The sequence below is a fragment of the Nicotiana tabacum genome, chromosome 21 (genome assembly GCF_000715075.1).
Source record: "Nicotiana tabacum cultivar K326 chromosome 21, ASM71507v2, whole genome shotgun sequence".
NCBI lineage: Eukaryota > Viridiplantae > Streptophyta > Magnoliopsida > Solanales > Solanaceae > Nicotiana > Nicotiana tabacum.
The window spans coordinates 90,401,858-90,426,161 of NC_134100.1; the positions used below are offsets into that span (position 1 = coordinate 90,401,858).

The 24,304-nt window shown below is 34.6% G+C and overlaps 2 protein-coding genes across 6 annotated transcripts; both read right to left on the reverse strand.

The window, feature by feature from the left end:
* Positions 1–365: 365 nt before the first annotated feature.
* LOC107811409 (transcription factor MYBS3) lies at positions 366–2,582 on the reverse strand. Its single transcript, XM_016636329.2, has 3 exons — positions 2,153–2,582; positions 1,309–1,505; positions 366–755 (listed from the first exon to the last, which is right to left on the reverse strand). The coding sequence occupies exons 1-3, from the start codon at positions 2,445–2,447 to the stop codon at positions 429–431; spliced, it is 819 nt and encodes a 272-aa protein (XP_016491815.1). The 5' UTR covers positions 2,448–2,582; the 3' UTR covers positions 366–428.
* A 7,312-nt stretch (positions 2,583–9,894) lies between these two features.
* Positions 9,895–18,713, reverse strand: LOC107811411 (putative acyl-[acyl-carrier-protein]--UDP-N-acetylglucosamine O-acyltransferase, mitochondrial). Of its 5 annotated transcripts, none has more exons than XM_016636333.2 (11): positions 18,568–18,713; positions 18,386–18,483; positions 15,271–15,395; positions 15,092–15,200; positions 14,721–14,813; positions 14,518–14,634; positions 14,337–14,420; positions 13,848–13,952; positions 12,345–12,431; positions 12,094–12,225; positions 9,895–10,142 (listed from the first exon to the last, which is right to left on the reverse strand). In XM_016636333.2, the coding sequence occupies exons 1-10, from the start codon at positions 18,653–18,655 to the stop codon at positions 12,106–12,108; spliced, it is 1,026 nt and encodes a 341-aa protein (XP_016491819.1). In that variant the 5' UTR covers positions 18,656–18,713; the 3' UTR covers positions 9,895–10,142; positions 12,094–12,105. The 5 variants fall into 5 exon arrangements, with proteins under 5 accessions (XP_016491819.1, XP_016491820.1, XP_075098210.1 ...); XM_016636334.2 differs by lacking the exon at positions 9,895–10,142 and adding an exon at positions 10,617–11,291 and having other exon boundaries at positions 18,571–18,713; XM_075242109.1 differs by lacking the exon at positions 9,895–10,142 and adding an exon at positions 10,617–11,227.
* Positions 18,714–24,304: the final 5,591 nt, after the last annotated feature.

Consider the following 24,304-nt stretch of genomic DNA (forward strand, 5'->3'; position numbering starts at 1 on the left):
AGGAAGATTAATTTGTCACAATTGTCTAGTGGAATTTCATTATTACAAATTTAATATGTCCAAAATGTAAAAGGAATTGAGGATATTCCCTCTTTTCTCAACTTTGAATTTTAGAGGTATTGGTCTCTCTTTACTCTTTTGTATTTTTCTATTTCTTAATAATTTTTAGTTATAAAAATAATTAAAGGTCAAATGTACGTAGAGTGATTGTATCAAATCTTCAAATTGCTTTGTTCTTGAAAATTAGCAAAAATAATTGAAGTTAGAGATGGAGAATAGAGGTGTAACCTATATTAGTAATAGCATGATCCTGAAAATTCATTCATTATTTACCTAGGGAAAAAAGGGTGAGAATACATTCATTGTGCTATAATCACTTAATAATTAAATTTACTTTTAAATAGAGGAGAAATAATTAGGAGTACAAGTTAGGTAACTGTAATTGGTCCAATATTTCTTGGAGCTGAGAGACTTAGCTCCAAATCAAGAGCTCCAAGTGAAGAAATTGACTTATTTGGCACTTTCTTAATTGGTACTGAATAAATCTCTTCCGGTTGTTGAGGATTTTCACTCCTTTGATTATCTTTGGCAATTGACATATCTTCTCCAAATGAATTTAAGTCTAATAATGATGCTCTAATTTCTTGACAATCTTTGTTTGTTAAGATTGTTGTGTCATGACAATCAGCAAAATTATCTGCATGCTTGAACTTCATGGTTATGGCATCAACATGCATCTTGTTGTTGCTCCTTGCCTATAATGTTTACAAATAAGAGTTAATTCTTGTACTGATAATTAATAATTACGTCTCAATCCGAAAAAAATTTGTGGTCGGCTAAATGAACTCTCACTAATCACATTACTTCATTTACACTCATTCTATGCCGATATTATGCAAAAATCTCTATAAACTCATCTCTTACTATGGTGTAAAAAAATTATTTACATGATCATGTCACCTATAAGTCAATTACAAGTAAGTCTCTATGTTAACATTTTTTACTAAACTCGTAAAAATAGTAACTAACAACTGTGACGAGTTAAAATGCACTGATTTTGTAAGAAAATTAGTGTATATAAATTAAATTTTATATTGCTCGGATCCTCCAAAAATAGCATTGCACTTATGTTAGGTGCTTCAAATACAGTATTTCTTGAAAATATCATACACAAGTATGACGTTGATTTTTATAAGATCCAAGTAACATAGGTTAAATCCTATAAATAATACGTCAAAAGATCTACTTATAAGGAAATGTGAAATTATGGATAAAAATAGTTGGTGTCATTAATGCAAAAATATTTACCATGTCAAATAGGCTGGAACGTCGTTTCTTTTTGTTGAGACTTGATTGTCTTAGGAAATACTTTTGAGCATGACTTGCAACTTGAGTTGGAGTCCTTGTAGTCACAAAGTTTCTTGAAATTCCTCTCCAATCTCCTTTTCCTAGCTTTTCTAGTCCAATTAAGAATTTTCTGTGTTCCTCCTCTGTCCATGGAACTCCTGTTTATCCAATATAAATAAGTATCAATAATCACATTATTCCTATATGAATTATCACTGTCATGTCGTTCCATTTAAGTTATAAATAGATCTCAACTCAACGTGAACTTGCTCACATTATCGATCCAAATATAAAAGAGGATGGTCGTGATAGATTGACAACCAGCATAAAAGATGCATGTTTTTGTGACACCACGCAAATAGGAAGAAATACGAGTCAAGCTGATGATTCTCCCAAAACAAAATCAAAATATATTGGATAAGACCTTAACTTTGAACCAAAGGTAGATAAAATTATTCTACGTTACTCCCTCAATCTTAAATTATCTGTCGTGTTTCTTTTTTATACGTCTCTTAAGAAATTATTCATTACAAGTGATTTTGAACTATTTTACCCTTATTTGTGTCTTAAGATATAATCTATTTACATTGGATATTTATTCTATTTATGTACTATCTCCATCTTCATGAACAATAACTATCAAGGGTAAATGGGAAAAAAATAATTAATTTTGTCTTGAATTTCTAAAATGACAAATAATTTGATATTACCATTGTTAAAAATCACGATGGATAATTTGAAACGAAGGGAGTAACAAATTAGAAATTAATGTGTTGACAATAAGTATGAAAAAATTATTACATACCTTTCTTTCTTTCCTCAACACGAACTACAAGGCCATCAGAGAGATAACCATTATTAATTGAAGTACTCTTTTCACAGCTTTCATTAACAGATGGAGGAGTCAAACAATCCAAACTAAAACTTTTCTTCAAGTGATCAATAGAAGAAGAAGAAGATGAAGCATTATTAGAGATGTCAAGTTGCACTCCAAAAAGCTTTAATCCACCAATAAAACTACCATTACTAGCACATTTCAATGTGCTACAAGTTCTTGAATTGTGACCAATGTTACCACAATGTGAACATTTTCTTCCCATTTTCAACAAACAAAACGGCTCGCGTTAGTTTTGTCCCTCGGAAAAACGCGTGTTTTTAGAAATATATCAACACCAAAGACTCAAAATCCACATTTGGGAGGGGGGGGGGGGGGGGGGTTCTTTCTTCTTTTGGTTGTTGAAAGAGGGGGAGGGGGGAGGGAAGAGAGTTGTATATCAACAACTATTTAGTTAGTTGGTTTATATGATGATATGTTGTAGTACAAGGTAGGGTTTATGAAAATAGGATGCAAGGCCAAGAGAAAGATGATTGGATGGACATTAATGTTTTTTGGTTGGATATATTATCCAACTTGGGTTCTTATAGTAGAAAGCAACAACTTTTGGTATCTCTACAAACGACAAAATAAAGCAAGATGGAATTATTATAGGAAATGATAAAGATTTATCTCTCAAAACGTTACAATAATATAGAGCCAGTGAGTTTAAAATATAGTGTTCATATCTTATTATGTACGGCAAAAGGTCAAATATACCCTTGTACTTTCGAAAATAGTCTAAGAATACCCCTCGTTATACTATTGGGTTATTTATACCCCTCCCGTCATACTTTGGAATAAATATACCATTATTTTGGATGGAGTGCCACGTGGCAGCACCAGATGAAAACGACCCATTTCTTTTTTTTACCCGATCCGTTTTAAAAAACCCACCACCTGACCTAATTTTCACCCAAGGCTAAATTTAGCATCTTTTAATCTAAAGCAATTTTTTTGTAAAAACTGAAAAAAAAAATGCTTTAAAAAATATTTTTTAGTTTTTTTTAAAGTATTTATTTTTGTAAACACTGAAAAAAAAACTATTTTACAAAATATTTTCGTTTTTTTAAAACTAATGCACCTGTAGTCCACTACTTTAGGAAAATCTTTTTTTCAGTTTTTACAAAAAAACAAAATCAGTTTTTCAGTTTTTTTAAAGCATATATTTTGTAAAAACTGGAAAATCTTTTTTTTGTAAACACTAGGAAAAAAAGAAATTTGCAAAATATATATTTTTAAGTTTTTTCAATTTTTTAAAAGTATTTTTTTGTAAAAACTGAAAAAACAAAAATCTCCTAAAGCAGTGGACTACATATGCATTAGTTTAAAAAATTAAAAATATTTTGCAAAAAAAAGATTTCTTTAGTTTTTACAAAACAAATATTTTAAAAAACTGAAATAATTGAAAAATATATATTTTGCAAATTCCTTTTTTTCAGTTTTTACAAAATATATGCTTTAAAAAAACTGAAAAAACTGAATTTTAAAATGAAAAAAAAAAGACTTTCCTAAAGAAGTGGACTACAGGTGCATTAGTTTTAAAAAAAGAAAATATTTTGTAAAATAAATTTTTTTTTTAGTTTTTACAAAAAAAATTGCTTTAGATTAAAAGATGCTAAATTTAGCCTTGGGTGAAAATTGGGTCGGGTGGTGGGTTTTTTAAAATGGATCGGATCAAAAAAGAAATGGGTCGTTTTCATCTGGTACTGTCACGTGGCACTCCATCCAAAATAAGAATATTTTTGTTTCAAAGTATGATGGGAGGGGTATAGATAATCCAATAGTATAACAAGGGATATTCTTAGACTATTTTTGAAAGTATAGGGTTTCATGATTTAGCGTTTTTAGTCAAAGGCGGCTCTAGGGCGGCTCTAGGGTAAGGTAAGTGAAGCCTTTGTCTTAGGCCCCAAATATTTAAGGTCCCAAAATTTTTATATAATTATTAATAAAAGATCTCAAATTTTAATAATTTTTAACATTTATTGATAAAATAGTTTAAATTTTAATTTTTTTAAAAAAAATGGTAAAGGTAGGATTGAATGAGTCAATAGGATAAAACTTTTCTCTCACTAAATAAATAATATATTTATCTTCTCATCAATTTTATTTGTCTTTATTTATGTATAGTCTTTTTTCATATTTTTCACTATTTTATTTTCTGATTTCAACTCATATTCTTTAAATTAGCTATTTCTTTTGTCACATTTGATTGGTCCACACATCAGAAAGTAAGTTCTTTTGTGTCTCATCTTTTTTAGCTAAAAAGTTCTCAAGACAAATGTAGTAAGGTTCAAAACACAATATACTCAACCCTTTTACCATCTTTACTTAATGTTATATTTTTATATAGGATAGAGTTCAATAGCATATGATGTGCGCCTAACACACACATTATACGTTGCTCTCTCACCACTAGATTAAAGTCATGTAGGCTTTTTTTGTCTCAATATTATAAGAATTTTATGAAAGAAATTTTAGGGTCTTTTAATATATTTTAGTTTTAAGCCACCAGTTCCGTTGAGCCGTCCTGATTAATTATCAACAATTATTTATAGATCACTACCCCATGGACGTGTTATTCAACCAACTTAATTCACATTTGGTAACTAAATAACACATTCACTAATTGTTATCTTATCTTAATTGAGACTCTATAAAATTTGATTGAAAATATCAAGGGTGGACAGGTGGCTCAAGTAGGAGACTAGAAAAGCTTTTATTTAGGTCCCGAAAAATTTTCAATAAAGAATTTTATGCTTTTATTTCAAGCTAGACAATATTAAAGTTTGTAACAAAAAAAAGTACAAAAAATTTTGGACAAAAGAAAGAAAGAAAGATTGTCTACTTTTTAACACTAAAAATATTTTAGAACTTTGAATTAAATTATTTAAATCTTCACATTAGTAAATATTTTCTTTACAACAATATCAAAGATAACATATTGAAAATACATGTCTAATATCTTATTTATTTAAGTTACTTCTTACTAATATAAATAATATTATTACTATGTGAAGTTAAAGGCTTTATCATTTAAGAATGTTATACTATTGCCACGATCCAAAATCTCACATATCGTGATGGCGCCTATCGCAATACTAGGCAAGCCGGTAATCACAAATAACCACGCATCTTTGTATTGAACACATAATGAAATAAGCTTAATAGTAAAAATCTCATAAATAACTGATAGAAAAATACTGCGACTCAATATATCTAATTGCTAAAAACAACCGTGTAGAAGGATAGAACAGTGTAAACTAACTGAAAAGAAGGAGAGCCGAGGTTTGCGGACGCCAAGGCAGCTACCTCAATAGTCTCCAAGCAGATAAAGCTCCACAGCTAGCAACCGATGTGTCCAGAAGTACCTGGATCTGCACACGAAGTGCAAAGTATAGTATGAGTACAACCGACCCAATGTACTCAATAAATAATAGGACTAACCTTGGGCTGAAAGCAGTGACGAGCTGAGACAACTACAATTCAAATCCAGGTTATAACAGTACAAAAATATAGACATATTTTTAAGTTTAACAGTTTAAGACTTTAAGTTCAACACGGATAAAATATGCCAAGTATGACTGATACGAGGAATGTTACCTCTCTATATCTATATGTCAAATGTGCATGTCTCATGTGATGCATCACAATGGTAACCTCACGTACTCACACTCTCAGAGTACTCAATCTGACTATCTCAACTCACACTCATCACACTCAGCACTGTACAGTATCTGCACTCGCTGTTAATATGTCAGACTCCGAAGGGGCGGATCCTGCCAAGCGCTAATAAAATCTGCTTTGATGCGCAGCCCGATCCCATCATGAATCAATAATACCTGCTGCGGCGTGCAGCCCGGTCCCATCATGAGTCAATGAAACTTGTTGCGGCGGGAAGCCCGATCCCATCATGAATCAATAAAACTTGATGCGGCGTGCAGCCTGATCCCATCAATATCACTCACAATCAGGCCCTCAACCTCACTCAATCATCAATCTCTCCAGTCTCTCGGGCTCATAACACTCATGCCAATTAGCCCAACAATGATACATGATGCAACAATAAATGATAACAGAGACTAAGATATGATATGCAAATGATGAATGCGACTAATGTATAACTACAATTTAAGCAAATAGCTCAACAACGAAAGAACGACCCATGTGGGTCCCAACAGTACCAGCATATAGCCTAAGCATAATCTCTAATATGAATCACATCTTAATTTCTCTAACACATGGAGAATACATAAATAATAACAAGATTAGATGACTACACAGTTCCACGGAATCAACCAAGTCACATTACTATAGTGCACGCCCACATTCCCATTACCTAGCATGTGCGTCACCTCGACACCAATCACATAACATGTATTTCAGCGATTCATACCCTCAGAACCAAGTTTAGAAGTGTTACTTATCTCAAATCGCACAAATCTCTACTCCAACAAGCCCTTGCCACTCGAATCGGTCTCCGAACGACTCGAATCTAGTCACAAACAACTCAATACGATCAACACAAGCTATAGGATTCCATATGATAAAGCTAAGTTCTTTAATAATAGTCAAAAAGTTAACTCAAAAGTCAACCCCGAGCCCACGTCTCGGAATCCAACAAAATTCAAACACCCATTCAACAACGAGTCCAACTATACCAAAATTACTAAATTTCAATCTAACCCGGCCTTCAAATCCTCAAATTATAGTTTATAAAGTTTCTACAATTTATTTCGAATTTTTCCAACCCAAAATACTAATTAACTGGTAAAAACGCTGATAGATTCATGTATATTAACCAAATCCGAGTTAGAATCACTTACCCCAATTAATTCCTTGAAAATCCCTCCAAGAATCTCCCCAATCCGAACTCCCAAAGTTCAGATGAGAAATAATAATATAACCCACATTTTTTGAAATCTTATATTGTGCCCAGATGCTCCCCTTCGCGATCGCGAAGCACAAACTTACAAGCTTCCAACTTAACCCTTCGCGAACGCATAACTCTACGCGCGAACGCGATGCCTAGGGATCCAACTCCACGCGATCGTGATAAACAAACGCGTAGCTTCATGCCACCCCTCCTTCCTTCTTCGCGAACGTGTCTTCTCCCACGCGATCGCATAACATAACTCCCTTAAAGCTTCGCGATCGCAGCCTTAACCACGCGATCGCATAGAATAAATTCCCACCTACAAAACCTTACCCTCCACGATCGCGTCCCTCTCCTCGCGATCGCGTAAGAGGAAACCAGAAGCACAGGCATCAACAACTTCAGCAACTCTTCTAAGTCAAATTTCAATCCGTTAACCATCTGAAATCCACCCGAGGCCCTCAGGACCTCAATCAAACATACCAACAAGTCCTAAAACATCATACGAACTTGCTCGAAGCCTCAAATCACATCAAACAATACTAAAACTATGAGTCGCAGACCGATTCAAGCCTAATGAACTTACGAACTTCTAACTTCCAAAACTAATGATGCAACATACTAAACCAACTCTGATTAACCTCAAATTTTGCACACAAGTTATAAATGACACAACAGACCTATTCCAACTTCCGGAACCAAAATCTGAGCCAGGTAACAATAAAGTCAACTCTCGGTCAAACTTCTCAACTCTCCAACCTTCAATTTTTTCAACTTTCGCCAATTCAAGCCCAAATCACCTACGGACTCCAAATCAGCATCCAGACACACTCCTAAGTCCAAAATCACCATACGGGGCTATCGGAACCATCAAAACTCCATTTTAGAGTCATTTACACATAAGTCAACATCTGGTCAACTCTTTCAACTTAGGCTTCCAACCTTGGGACAAAGTGTCTCAATTCATTCCGAAACATCCTTGGAACCAAACCAACCACCCTAACAAGTCATATAACAACAACAAACACAGATAAGCAATAAATGGGAGAACGGGACTATAATACTCAAAACGATCGGTCGGGTCGTTACAACTATAAATAATAATTATGAAAAAATAGCAACACTAACTTTTTTTTTGTATATGTACTAATAAAAAAAACTATAAGGCCTCTTATTAAAAATTGGTTTTAGGCCACTAATTTTATGGAACCGCCATTGGAACAACAAACACAGATAAAAACTATATGGGGGAACGAGGCTATAATACTCAAAACGATCGGCCGGATCGTTACAACTATAAATAATAATTATGAAAAAAATGGCAACACTAAATGTTTTTTTGTATATGTACGAATAAAAAAATTATAAGACTTCTTATTAAAAGTTGGCTTTAGGCATTAATTTTATGGAACCGCCACCGATATATACGTTCTTGTTTTCAAAAGTCGACATATATTCCAACCGGTAAATAATGGGGTTCAGTTAAACCTATAAATTTGCCCTTAATTAATGCCCTACGTGCCCATTTGAATACTACCTTTCAAGATTCATCTATTATAACTTTTTGTATAGTTAAATTAGTCAAAGACCTTCGGGATGTACCGGCATGTGTTTACGCATGTAGAACAATTTCTTTTGGTTGTCCACCCAGGCATCATGGTTTATATCTGTTTTGGGGTTCGATTAATTTGGACTCATTTTGGCGGTAGAACATTCTTTATCAAAGACGATTCTAATTTCAAATCTCGAATCTAAGATCTCTGATAAAAAATGGATAGGTACTTACCAATTTCACCGCAATCTTTGATAGTCATTGAACAGTATTTAAAATTCAAAAGGCTATACCTCCTTTGATTATTTATTCTCTCTATTATCTCAACTCTCTATTATTGAAAAGAAATGGTCAACAAAGTCATCTTCGTGAGCATCTTTTAATAAATACATACCCATTATTGGTCATCTTGTGCACAAAATTATATAATAGGTTTTTGGATAGATATATTTTTAGTAGAATATGGTAAGTATGTAAAATAAGATCAGATACATCAATTTTTTTATAACGATAGCGTCCAAGCCAACTTTTATGTACTTTAATTAACCAATTTAATTAGTTATGCATGCACTAGGCAATTAGTTCCCCAGATTTGAGAATAGCTCAAATAGGACAATGTCAGTCGCTAATAGATGAAAGAGGTAGATATATTGATCATATTGACAGGAAGGCCTTAGTAGGATAATAGTGAAAAAGAGAATATTGATGTTGATCTAGTAAGAGTTTTGCGGAATACGACGCAATTGAAGACCTTTTTTTTCGTTGTGGGGGTGGGGGAGGGGGAGGGGGAGGCAGTGACGGATCAAAAGTGTAACCTAAGAATTCACGGGAATTCATAAGTATTTAACTGTGAACCGAGCTGAAGTCAGTATAAGAAACCATAAACTTCAAATTTTAAATCTAATTTCTGAATTCAAGGACCAACAGGTCATGGTTCGAAATTCGATGGATCTTTAATACCAAACTTTTATCTGCGATATCATTCAAACCTGTGGCGTACGCCTAAAACATCATACATTGCTCTTTTACCTATCAAATGAAAGATCTTTAAATCTAGTTTCTAACGCTTCAAACCGTTCGTCATTTAGACATTCCTACAAGAAGTTATGACCAAATTACCAAAGGCTGAAAAAATGCAGTTCATTGCAAATGGGAAGAAACTCTTACTGAATATGTATTATTATTACTTTGCTAGTAAAATCTATGACAAAAAAATCTTAGTTTTTAAAGGGGATTGTCTCTATCCATATAGAAAATATCCACATATTTGTTTATCATCATTGTACTTGCAACCCCTCATGATTTGGAATTGTTATCCCAAAAAAGAATCTTAATTTCAAGAACAAAGATAAACAAAATATCTCTTCCTAACTTTTCCTCCTGACTTTTATCTTGGCATAGTATAATGTTTTGAGTTTTATATCTCTGGCATGCCACAAGTTGTTGGGGCTACTACTGCAATATAATATCGAGTCCAATGCAAGTACCGAATACTGAAACCAAAGAAAATGCAAGATAATATAAGAGTTGTGTTCTATCTTTTCATCCTTGGATGAACTAGCTAAACACTGTTTCTTCTTCACATCTGCAATGACACTATAAGATCCCATATAATCGAAAATCTTTCACAAGTCATAGGAAATGGGACTTTCAACTTCAATCTTTTGATTTGCGCAAAAACAGTTATATTTTTAAAAAAAACAAGTTATATACACTGACAGTATCAAGAACCCCCATCTATAAATACTAAGCTAAGTTCAAATCGTACAAGGCTCAAACAGGTTGACCTAAGTCATAAGTCCCTCAACCTTTGCCACTTGAACTAATCACACGCAAACCTTCATATAAACCTCTATAAGAGTTTTAGCACTCATTTTTGAGGAATCGACATCCTCTAGTAGTCAAGTCCACTCTGATATAGGCAGTAAACAAGCCCTTTAAAAAGTGCAATCACAAAGTAGACCTGATTGTCCAAAGAATAGTTAACTTTCCAAGAAATAAAAATCAGTCACATTCTAAGTATCTGGGAGATCAGACATGCTTATGCCAGATTTCGGATTAATTCGAATAGTAAATCCAAGCAGTATTGAAGTATAGTTGGTGGCTATCGAAAAAGATTGTTCATCCACACTAATGACTGTCTTCCATCAAACGAGACCAAGCAAAGAACTAAAGATACAGAGTAACAGAGATCGGAATTGGTTGAAAACTAGTATGAAAGCGGGAACTTGGTTGCAAACGTTGATGTATATCATTACAAGGTGATAAAGAAGCGGTATTGTGGTTGGAATCCAAAGCAGCTACTGTGGTCAATATCATCGCAACAGAGAGCAAGGGACTAAAGTTTTTACCGGAGGTGCAGAATAGCTCAATGAACTGCTACACTCAACGAAAAGAATCTGGAAGATGCAACTTTGAGATATACAAACTGTGATATGATAAGCTTCATTTAGCCCATTCAGACGGATTTCTTCTCAGTTCATTAGTCCTCCATAATAAGCTTAAATAATGATTATGGTCCTTGTACAGGATTGTTCACCTTATAAAAACTTTCACAAGACGAGCAGCATTTCTTTGCCTGTTTACAGTTTGGCGTATTACGAGATCAAGGACCATGATAGAGGTGAAACTCAGTATTCTTGCTGAAAAGTAGAAGAAAAAAAATGGTTTTTTATCCATATTTATAAGCTCAGAAAGAATCTGTAAAATAACGTATATTCTTAATTCCTCAACTAATTATAGCAGCACTAAATATCAAATGCTTGCTTTCACCTGTCATACAAGGTAGATATTAATTGTATTACGAGGTATAGCCACTACGAATTGGAAGCCTTTCACGTTACTAACTTTATTCAGTTAGTTCATTAAAAAAGCACAAGAAAATACTGCAAGTGCAAAAAGTATTGAATTTTGCAAGCACCCAGTGAGTTCAGATGAGATGCGTAAATGTCAAGTACTGTAAACCAGGTATTCAGTAAATGTTTTGCAATCAACACATACACACTACATAGTGGTCACTAATTCTAAATACAGAAAAGATTTACTCGGTCGCGAATGTTATTGTAAGTAGAAAAGGATGCTATTCCGTTCCTTCATAAGGATACTGTGTATGCACATAAAATGCTTCTCCATTAGAATGAATTCAGGACTTGAAGTCAATGTTGAAACTTAAGCAAGAAATAGCTGTGAAGTATTTCTATTGCCAGTTTACATCAGATGGCAAAATTACAAGCACCACCATGAAAAAAATTAATGTGGCCAAAAGTAGAAATCCAGGAAACAATGCAACTAAGTATAGAGATTGGTTAAGAAAACTTAAAAATGGTTGAAAAATCAGGCAACCAAGTTTCAGTTGATGCAACTCAAAGTACAGGAAGTAACAAGCAGATAGTATAATATATGTTTAGGACAGCATACGAAAAGTAAAATAAACAGCAAACTTACGAAGAAAAGGAGCTAAGATCCACTCCGACTTCTAAATTTGCAAATTCCACGGCGATGTTCAGCAAAAGAATCACGTATTGACTGTACCATGGAACAGACAGCTGGAAGTAGACTCAGCTCTTTGTGTTGCTCCTGAAAATACGTTGCCTTTTTACATCATTTTTAGAAGAGGGATACTATCAATCAAATAGTACTTATATTTGTTTCCTTATCAGAAAAGATCAATCAAAAAATTCAAAGCAACTCAATACCACTTGAGCAAGTCGATCTTCAATATTCCCAGAACTCGTATCAGTAGGCATAAATATCTCTCTATAAGCTGCTCTCATGCTCTTAATCTGGATACTTGCCAAGAAAATATTAAATTAAAATCAGGAATATAAAAGTTAAGGATAAAATTAGAGCAATTTAACATATTGAAATTGATAGCAGACCAATCTTTCAATAGCTTGTAATGGAAAAGGAAAAAAGATCTACAATTCTTTATTTTTTAATATCGGAGAAATCCCGTGTGGGCTGCTTGCTCATCTTGTGTTGACGCACAGGTTCACAACTCCGGGAACCCCTCTTCCCACCTCCCAACTTAAATACCAGGCTTTGTCTGTGACAAAGTTTGTACACTTGACGTGTGCCGAATCCACACATCACATGTTTCATCTTTACAACTGAAGCAAATCCTTGGGGGCAAAATGATCTACAGATTTCATCTTATCGGACCACATTAATCTCTTTGAAACCGTTTTTGATTTACTGGGAAAAAGATAACTGAGACACAAATCAGTGAAGGCTTTGTAACGTATTCTTTATTTCAAAACTTAAGAAAAAATCTCATATAAGCTGTTATATCTTAATCTCCATCTCAACAAATTTTCCAAAACGGTTTATTTGGTGGTGGCTGTGGAGTGGCTTCCATAAAGTAAGACGTTTTGATAGAAAGATCCTACGTACAATACTTAAGTCTTAACATCCTCTAATTAATTTAACAATTTGTTTTTTCAAAAATGAAAACAAGAACAAATTGTTAAATTAATTAGAGGATGTCAAGACTTAACATCCTCTAATTTGTGGGGAATGAGATACGCTTTTAAAGATTAAGAATATTGCAGAAAGTAAAATAAATTGAAATGGTAAAACGTGTAAATCTCTTAAACAACATCTGACATTGTAACTTCCATAAAAACAGTATATGCGCATCCAATGTTGAAAAGGTTAAAAGTTCTAATTAAACCCCAAATGTGTTGCTTAAGAAAAAATTTAAATGAGAAACGTTTCAACTTACCAGATTATGCAATATGTCACATATGTCAACCTTTAGGATCAGTATTTAAATATTTCAAAGAATTTCTTCCTCATTGGGAACATTCTTACTTAGCACATGTTCAATATATGCAGCAGCATGTCTTTTCTCCGAATGAACAGCACAGAACAGAAGCAGCTTTTTCTTATTGATTAAAACACTACCAAGTTGAAAACAAGTCAGAGCAAAGGTTAGGGAAAAGGATTTTGGATTTTAGCCGCTGAGACACTATGATTACAGTAGGCAAAAGAGTTAATTACAAACCAGTATTTTAGCAGGAACTGGCTCATGATTCCACTTGCAAAATCAAAATGACCAATGCAATGAAGATACAAGACCAATTTAAAACATCGAGAGCGATCCAATATCACACATATATGGTTTTCCACTTATCAAAATTTAAATTCCTACATCTATTTGATAGAAATATAGAGCAATGTTTTAAAATGAAACGAACCTCTGTAGCAGAGAATCCACGACGTCTTAGGCCTTCAAGATTCAACCCACGAAGCTCAGCTCTTTCCCCCGACACCATCGTGTACTTTGGAACGTCTTGAGAAACCTGGAGAACAAAAAGATTGAGATCCCAACAGGAAACACACTGATCTAAAATATCGCAGTTAGCGTGCTGCACTTTGGATATCTGTGCTTTAAATTTAGCAGTGCAGAAGAAACTATTTGAAGATCTTCCACTCAAACTAAGATGTTAGAAGCTAAGCTATCATGTGGTGCAAGTTATAAAGAAACGTAAGAATCTAGCTGTTATAGATGCTTTGCTAACTTGAACCATGTTTGCATTCAGGAAGAACATTCAAACTATGAAACTACTGTTATCTTAGTTTATAATGAGCGGAAGCCTTTAACTTTCGAAAAACAGTATTCTCCTTTTACTGGAGTAAATTACACAAAAAAACAGCTAACAATTTGAATTAGAATAGAATCTTACCACTGAACCACCTCCAATGAAAGAAAAAGAACCAATATGGCAAAATTGATGAACTACAATACCTCCTGCAGTGTGAGCATAGTCCTGCATGTTAAGAATTTAAACCATCATCCAACAGTTGGATCAAATTTTCCAGAATATGTCATGCTTTGCAAAATGACTAAAGAGGAGAGTCAATGACCTCCACCAGAACATGGCCTGCGAGAAGTGTACTGTTTGCCAAAATATTGTTGTCGCCCACTTTGCAGTCATGAGCTATATGGCATGAGCCCATAATAAGATTGTTATCACCAATAACCTGTTTATATAAGCTCATTAAAGATAAATATGTACTGAGAATTATAATTTCTCCAGTGCAAAAATAGTAACGAGCTAGTTTCGTACGGTTTTATCACTAGGACTTGAAGATCGATGGATGGATACATGCTCCCTGATATCATTGTTGTCACCAATCTCGAGAAAGCACTCATTCCCAAACTGAAATGATGAAATTACAAACAAGATAATGATTATATGCATTCTCAAATAAGCACCGACTACTTCAATTTGAGGGCGGGAAAGAGAGTGATCATGATGTGGAAATGGATCATCAAATTGATAGAAACCACTCTGAGCTCATAAGCCAAACCAAATAACTCAATGCGTCATAAGATGATCTAGTATAATATTGGATAAATTTAACTGTGAAGGAATTAAGATATTTCTCATATAATTTGAACTTTTTTCAGTAACGAGTTTAACATCAGGATACCGACCTTATATTTCATGTCTTGGCACTTGACACCAATTACAACATGATGCCCAAAAATATTGTTTCTCCCGATGACTGTATGACCAGGAAGAGCATCTCCAATTACAGCACCACTGCTAAAAATATGCAGCCTAAACGATACTGGAGACAGAAAGGAAGTAAATCTAAAAAAAATTAACTCACGTCATAAGAATGCAATTATCTCCCAGTTCAGTATTTCCGAAAATGTGGCTTCCAGGATACAGCTGACAAGCGTTCCCCAACTTTGCGAAAGGCCCGATGGTACAGAAGGGACCAATTGAAACAACCTACATGCAGAGAAAGTTCCTTTAACTATTTGTGAAATGCTGATAAACATCTCCAACAAAATTGGATAAAGCTAAAATGAACTACAGGGAGAAATGTGAATATCCTAATTGATCAATCAACCAATAGACCAACTATGTGTCAATCCCAACTAGGTGGGATTGGCTATATGAAATCACCGACAGTCATTTTGTTATATTTCGTGCATATTTCAGCCCAAAAAATAAATTATTTGTCTTGTATGGCAAATTTGGGGTTCTCTAAAGTTAGAATTCTCTAATCTCACACTAGTCCCTATACTGAGATATAGTTTTTACCAGAATACGAGGACTCTTAGCAAACATTTAACCTACTGTAAGCGCAATAACGAGTAAGCCTTAATCCGAACTAGTTGGAATTACCAATATGGATAGTTTACCTCCACTTTCTTCTAAATTTAGCTAAGTCCGCTAATTCCAAGAGGAAAAGATATGAAGTCCCTCGACTATACAACATTTTAAGATAAGTACAACACCTATTCAAATATTAGAGTGCATACGATAAAGTTTCCTTGGAGAAAAGATCTTCAACCTTCCTCATCTCAAATCTTCACTAGCTAAGCTGTAATTAAAAAAGCTATAAAATAGGACACGTATCACCAGAGCAATGGCATCGAATGTTGACGACCATGACCTATTATTCCCTATGCAGCTAAAAGTTTGAAACTTTATCCTCACATTCTCAACTTAACTTGACAAGACCGCGTTGTAAGTTTATAACCAGAGGTTCCAACCCTAATCAAACACTCTAATTTTCTGCATTATACTACTGAAGCAAAACCAAAAAAAAAAATTATTTATAAAAGCAAAAAAACAAAACACTCCACCTATGTGCAAAAGTTAGCATGTGATAAATCTTTGACGGTGCAAAAAATATTTACACAATCAAGTCACTTATTAGGTCATAATAGGTAAATCTCTTGACAAGCATTAATTGGTAATCTATTAAAAATGGTAAGTAACTTGCTCTCACATGTTAAAAGTAACTAATAGTAATTTTACGCTGACATTGTATATAACTTAAATTCTTTTAAATGGGTTACGGAGAACTCATATAACCAATCCAACAACAACAACGATACAGTGAAATCTCACTAGTGGAGTCTGGGGAGGGTAGTGTGTACGCAGACCTTATCCATATCCCGAGGGAGTAGAGAGGTTGTTTCCGAAAGACTCTCGGCTCAAAAAGACGAAAAGAGACAATATCAGTATCACCAATAGAAACCATAGGAAAAATAATATCATGGAAATGAGAAAGTAGATGCAAAGCAAACGCGATAGACAGTACATAGACCCGGCACTATAGTAAACAAAGGAGTAGTAAGACACAACATTGCCACTAGATGACATCGACAAAAACCCTACAAGACTAGCCTCACAAAGGTACGAAGTAAGGGAGACTCAACTACCACCTAACCTACAACCCTAATACTCGACCTCCACAACTTCCTATCAAGAGCCATGTCCTCGGAAATATGAAGCCTCGTCATGTCCTGCCTGACCACCTCTCCCAAATACTTCTTAGGCCGTCCTCTACCTCTTCTCGTACCCTCCAAAGTCAGCCGCTCACACCTCCTTACCGGAGCATCTGGGCTTCTCCTTTGTACGTGTCCGAACCATCTAAGCCTCGCTTCCCGCATCTTGTCATCAATGGGAGTCACGCCCACCTTCTCCTGAATATCTTCATTCCTAATCTTATCCATTCTAGTGTGACCGCACATCCACTTCAACATACTCATTTTTGCTACTTTCATCTTCTGGATATGTGAGTTCTTAACAGGCCAACACTTAACCCCATACATCATGGCCGGTCTAACCAGCGCTTTGTAAAACTTACCTTTGAGTATCGGTGACACTCTCTTATCACACAAGACTTCAGATGCTAACTTTCACTCCATCTACCCCACCCCAATACGGTGTGTGACATCCTCGTCAATCTCCCCTCCCCTCTGGAAAACCGACCCAAGGTACTTGAAATTGCCACTACTTGGTATGACCTGTGATTCAAGCCTCACTTCCACGCCCACTTACCTCGATTCAGTGCTGAACTTACAGTCCAGGTATACCGTCTTCGTCTTGCTCAGCTTGAAACTCTTAGACTCAAGGGCCTGTCTCCAGACCTCAAACCTCTCGTTAACACTGGTTCGCGACTCATCAATCAGAACTATGTCATCGGCGAATAACATACACCATGGCACCTCCCCTTGAATATGGTGTGTTAACGCGTCCATCACCAGGGCAAATAAGAACAGGCTGAGCGCAGAACCTTGGTGTAGCCCCATAACAACTGGAAACTGCTCAGAGTCGCCTCCTACCGTCCTAACCCGAATCTTAGCCCCATCATACATGTCCTTAATTGCCCAAATGTAGGCAGCCGGCACGCCTTTTGCCTCTAAGCATCTCCATAGAACTTCTCTAGGAACCTTGTCGTCCGCTTTTTCTAAATCAATAAACACCATGTGCAGATCCTTCTTCCTCTCCCTGTACCGTTCCACCAACCTCCTAATAAGGTGTATAGCTTCCGTAGTAGAATGCCCCGGCATAAACCCGAATTGATTGTCGGATATAGACACTGTCCTCCTCACCCTCGCTTCAACCACGCTCTCCCAAACTTTCATGGTATGACTCAGTAATTTGATACCCCTATAATTGTTACAACTCTGGATATCACCTTTGTTCTTATACAACGGAACCACCGTACTCCACCTCCACTCTTCCGGCATCCTCTTCGTCCTAAAAATAACATTAAACAGCCCAGTCAGCCACTCCAAGGCTGCTATGCCCACACACTTCTAAAATTCAATCGGAATTGCGTCTGGCCCGGTCGCTATAATAAATCCATTGATTAACTAATTAGGCAAAAAATAAATGCTGCTCTTGACATAAAAAAATGCTAAAGACTTGAGATTTTCATGAACAGAAAGGCATAAAGATACAAAAGAATGTAACTTTACATCACCCAAAATAGCACTTGGATGAATAACTGAAGAGGGGTGAATGAATCTTGAATTTTGTTCAGTTGCATCAGTGACTTTCTCTTCTTCTGAAGCATCTGCATAAAATCAAAAGAATTAAAAAAAAAAAAGCATAAATATTTTAAAGAGAAAGAGAAAAGTGGGAGTTTAAGGAGTTTTACTACAAGTGACTGTGGAAGAAAATCTGCGCAGAGTGAATACTCTAAGAGCGGCAGAGAAGCGACTGCGAGTGTAGAGAAGTGAAGACATGACTTCGCAAAATTTGGGGGTCTCTTTCGAATTTTCATGTATTTATTGGACCAGTCCGAGAAATAATGGGCAAGTGCACTAATAGCCACTTTTACGATTGCTAATAATCTGAATATTTAAAATATAGTCATATATTTTTATTTTTTTTTGGTCTGTACTCTGTATAGTCATAATTTTTATAAAGCGGCAGAGATATGTTTCGGGACCTCAAGTATAATAAGTTCAAAGTTTTAGCAATTCGGTTTAACTGCAATTTTGTGATAAACCATAAAAAATAATGCAACATTAATTTTCTTTGTCATGATAATTTAAGTTTTTATAGTATTTTGACTTGATAAGTCAGATAAATTAAGGTAGGTTAATGTTTGAAATTTATAAAAGATTTGTCAAGGTATTCATGAGAGTGGAGGAGGAAGCAACAGCGAAATGACTAAAATTTTAATACATTATTCACTCTGTTCCAATTTATGTGAACCTGTTTGACTGGGCACGGAGTTTAAGAAAAAATGAATGCTTTTGGAATTTGTGGTCCTAAACAATTCAAAAAGGGGACCGGAGTATTTGTGTGGTTATAAAAGCTTCTCATTAAGGGTAGAATTGTAAGTTTAAGCAAAATTATTTCCAAATTTAGAAATGGGTCATTCTTTTTTGAACGGACCAAAAAGGAAATAGGTTCACATAAACTGGAACGGGTAGTATAAAATATGATTATGTTCCAAATAGTAACATTAAATGTGGCTACTTGGTACGATTTCAACATTAATCCTGAATTTTGACTATATTAATAATTTTTTTACATGAACAACTCAAGTTCTTTTTCTTGAATTAATTAAAGAAAGTAAAAGAAACTTCACCTAAAGACTACAATTCTAATTGTGATTTAACGAGACAAATAATGTTTGATTGTAGTATTTTTTTATTTGAGAAAACCAATTGTGTTAGAAATTTAAATTGTTGAATCGTCATACCTTTTAATTTTTTATTTTTCATTTAGTATCGACATTAATATTAGGGCCGCAACATGGTGCTTAATAGAGCCGTCAATATGGGCTTGACCCGATAGGCCGGTCCAACCGAACACGTAATTTAATAGGGTTGGCTAAGATTTTTGGAGTTCATTTATAAACGAGGCTTTTAACCCCACCCAAATAAGCCAGTGACCCATGAGGCTTGACCGAGTTTGGGCCGGGCCGGGCCGTGGGCTTAATAACGTATTTAATTAAAAATATAAAAATATAAGAAACTAAAAATAACAACAAAAAAAAAAAGTAATGTAATCTCAAACTGGTAATATTTTTTTCATGCGAATATAAATATTTTTTGTTCATAAAATTTTAGTTATTTTTTAATGTTAACTAATTAACATTGCATATAATTATATATTTAGATAAAAATAAAGATGTTAAGACATCTTTGTTTCACAAGAGGATTCAAATGTACTTAATGAAGATGATCTTGGTGTTGACTATGCCATGAGTACTTTAAAAATATTTTTGAGTAGTTTGTTTTGAGTATTGACTTTTAATGAATGAAATATTGTCCTCCATTTTTGTATTTTGAGTATATATTTCTGTTTTGCTAACATACTACATGAACGTGATTTTTTTATCTTTCTTGCTAACTTAATAAATATAATTAAAGATATATATATATATATATAATTATAATCCTGAAAACTTAAGACTAAATCCCATTATCCAGGAGGGTCATAAAACCTTAAAACTAAATCTCACTATTCAGAAGGGTCCTAAAACATAAAACTAAATCACATTATCCAGGAGGGTCCTGAAAACTTTAAACTAAATCTCATTATCCAGAAGAGTCCTGAAAACTTATAACTAAATCCCATTATCTAGAAGGGTCCTCAAAACTTAAAACCAAATCTCATTATCCAGGTGAGTCCCAAAAATAGAAAAATAAATTCCATTATCGATGAGGGTCCTGAAAGCTTAAAACTAAATCTCATTATCCAGGAGAGTTCTGAAAACTTAAAACTAAATTCCATTATCCAGGAGGGTCCTCAAAACTTAAAATTAAATCCCATTATCCAAGAGGGTCCTGAAAACGTAAAACTAAATCTCATTATTGAGAAGGTTCACGAAAGCTTAAAACTAAATCCCATTATATAGGAGGGTCCTGAAAACTTTAAAACTAAATCTCATTATCCAGGAGGGTCCTGAAAACTTAAAACTAAATCCCATTATCCAAGAGGGTCCTGAAAGCTTAAAACTAGATCTCATTATCGAGGAGGGTCCTGAAAAATTAAAACTAAATTCCATTATCCAGGAGGGTCGTGAAAACTTGAAAATAAATCTCATTATCCCGGAGGGTCCTGAAAACTTAAAATTAAATCCCGTTATACAGGAGGGTCCTAAAAACCTAAAACTACATCTCATTATCTAGGAAGGCCCTGAAAACTGAAAACTAATTCTCATTATCCATGAGGGTCCTGAAAGTTTAAAACTAAATCCCATTATCCAGGAGGGTTCCGAAAACTTAAAAAAAAAAAAAAAAAAAAAAAACTAAATCCCATTATCCCAGAGGGTCCTGAAAACTTAAGATTAAATCCCATTATCCAGGAGGGTCCCGAAACCTTAAAACTAAATCTCATTATTTATGAGGGTCATGAGAACTTAAAACTAAATCCCATTATCCAAGAGGGTCCTGAAAACTTAAAACTAAATCCCATTATCGAGGAGAGTCATGAAAACTTATAACTAAATCTCATTATCTAGAAGGGTCCTCAAAACATAAAACTAAATCTCATTATCTAGGTGGGTCCCAAAAACATAAAAATAAATCTCATTATCGAGGAGGGTCCTGAAAGCTTAAAACTAAATCTCATTATTCAGGAAGGTCCTGAAAGCTTAAAACTAAATCCCATTATCCATGATGGTCCCGAAAATTTAAAACTAAATCTCATTACCGAGGAGGGTCCTAAAAACTTAAAACTAAATCACATTATCGAGGAGAATCCTCAAAACTTAAAACTAAATCCCATTATCCATGAGGGTCCTAAAAACTTAAAATCAAATCCCATTATCCAGGAGGGTCCTGAAACCGTAAAACTAAATCTCATTATCCAAGAGGGTACCGAAAGCTTAAAACTAAATCCCATTATCCAGGAGATTCCTGAAAACTTAAAACTAAATCCCATTATCCAGGAGGGTCCTGAAAGCTTAAAACTAGATCCTATTATCCAGGAGGGTCCTGAAAAACTAAAACTAAATCTCATTATCCAGGAGGGTCCTAAAAAATTGAAAATAAATCTCATTATCTAGGAGGGTCCTAAAAACATAAAAATTAAATCTCGTTATTCAGAAGAGTCCTGAAAACCTTAAACTGAATCTCATTATCCCGGAGGGTCCTGAAAACTTAAAATTAAATCCCGTTATTCAGGAGGGTCCTGAAAACCTAAAACTACATCCCATTATCTAGGAAGGCCCTGAAAACTGAAAACTAAGTCCCATTATCCAGGAGGGTTCTGAAAACTTAAAAAAAAAAAAAACTAAATCCCATTATCTAGGAGGGTCCTGAAAACTTAAGACTAAATCGCATTATCCAAGAGGGTCCTGAAACCTTAAAACTAAATCTCATTATTTATGAGGGTCCTGAAAACTTAAAACTAAATCCCATTATCCAGGAGAGTCCTGAAAACTTAAAACTAAATCCCATTATCGAGGAGAGTCTTGAAAACTTATAACTAAATCTCATTATCTAGAAGGGTACTCAAAACTTAAAACTAAATCCCATTATCCAAGTGGGTCCCAAAAACATAAAAATAAATCTCATTATCTAGGAGGGTCCTGAAAGCTTAAAATTAAATCCCATTATTTAGGAGGGTCCTGAAAACTTAAAACTAAATCTCATTATCCATGAGAGTCCTAAAAATTTAAAACTAAATCCCATTACCCAGAAAGGTCCTGAAAACGTAAAACAAAATCATATTATCGAGGAGAATCCTCAAAACTTAAAACTAAATCCCATTATCCAGGAAGGGCCTGAAAACTTAAAATTAAATCCCATTATCGAGGAAGGTCCTGAAACCGTAAAACTAAATCTCATTATCCAAGAGGGTACCGAAAGATTAAAACTAAATCCCATTATCTAGGAGATTCCTGAAAACTTAAAACTAAATCTCATTATCTAGGAGGGGCCTGAAAGCTTAAAACTAGATCCCATTATCCAGGAGGGTCCTGAAAAATTAAAACTAAATCTCATTATCCGGGGGGGTCCTAAAAACTTGAAAATAAATCTCATTATCTAAGAGGGTCCTGAAAACTTAAAAATTAAATCTCGTTATTCAAAAGGGTCCTGAAAACCTTAAACTGAATCCCCTTATCCAGGAGTGTTCTAAAAGCTGAAAACTAAATCCCATTATCCATGAGGGTCCTAAAAATAAAAAACTAATCCACATTTTCAAGGAGGGTCCTGAAAACAAAAAACTAAATCCACATTATCCAGGAGGGTCCTTAAAACTTATAACTAAATCTCATTATCCAGGAGGGTTCCGAAAACTTAAAAATAAATTCCATTATCGAGGAGGGTCCTGAAAGCTTCAAACTAAATCCCATTATCCAGGAGGGTCCTCAAAACTTAAAACTAAATCCCATTATCCAGGAGAGTCCTGAAAATTTAAAACTATATCCCATTATCCAGGAGGGTCCTCAAAACATAAAACTAAATCCCATTATCCAGGAGAGTCCCGAAAGATTAAAACTAAATCCCACTATCCAAGAGGGGCCTGAAAGCTTAAAACTAAATCTCATTATCCAAGAGGGTCCTGAAAGCTTAAAACTAGATCCCATTATTTAGGAGGGTCCTAAAAATCTAAAACTAAATCCCATTATCCCGGAGGGTCCTGAAAGCTTAAAACTAAATCTCATTATCCAGGAGGGTCCTTAAAGTTTAAAACTAAATCCCATTTTCAAGGAGGGTCCTGAAAACTTAAAATTAAATCTCATTATCCAGGAGGGTCCTGAAACCGTAAAACTAAATCTCATTATCCAGGAGGGTACCAAAAGCTTAAAACTAAATCCCATTATCTAGGAGATTCCTGAAAATTTAAAACTAAATCCCATTATCCAAGAGGGTCCTTAAAACTTAAAACTAAATCCCATTATCTAGGAGAGTCCTGAAAAATTAAAACTAAATCCCATTATCTAGGAGGGTCCTAAAAACTTGAAAATAAATCTCATTATCTAGGAGGGTCCTGAAAACTTAAAAATTAAATCTCGTTATTCAAATGGGTCCTGAAAACCTAAAATTGAATCTCATTATCTATGAGTGTCCTGAAAACTTAAAACTAAATCTCATTATCCAGGAGGGTCCTAAAAATAAAAAACTAAATCCTCATTATCAAGGAGGGTCCTGAAAACAAAAAACTAAATTCACATTATCCAGGAGGGTCCCGAAAAATTTAAAAAAAATAAATCACATTATCTATGAGGGTCCGAAAACTTAGGACTAAATCCCATTATCCAAGATGGTCCTTAAAACTTATAACTAAATCTCATTATCGAGGAGGGTCCTAAAAATTTAAAACTAAATCGCATTATCCAGAGGGTTCCGAAAACTTAAAAATAAATTCCATTATCGAGGAAGGTCCTGAAAGCTTCAAACTAAATCCCATTCTCTAGGAGGGTCCTT

Bases quoted from the DNA above. Each gene is read 5' to 3' on its own strand.
- LOC107811409 (XM_016636329.2), bottom strand. From the start codon at position 2,447: ATGGGAAGAAAATGTTCACATTGTGGTAACATTGGTCACAATTCAAGA. The intron at 1,506-2,152 runs GTATGTAATAAT...TTGGATAAACAG, and splicing joins TGTTGAGGAAAGAAAGAAAG to GAGTTCCATGGACAGAGGAG. The intron at 756-1,308 runs GTAAATATTTTT...TAAACATTATAG, and splicing joins GTTCCAGCCTATTTGACATG to GCAAGGAGCAACAACAAGAT.
- LOC107811411 (XM_016636333.2), bottom strand. From the start codon at position 18,655: ATGTCTTCACTTCTCTACACTCGCAGTCGCTTCTCTGCCGCTCTTAGA. The intron at 15,396-18,385 runs GTAAAGTTACAT...CTCTGCATGTAG, and splicing joins CAAGTGCTATTTTGGGTGAT to GTTGTTTCAATTGGTCCCTT. The intron at 13,953-14,336 runs GTAAGATTCTAT...TTTGTTCTCCAG, and splicing joins TCATTGGAGGTGGTTCAGTG to GTTTCTCAAGACGTTCCAAA.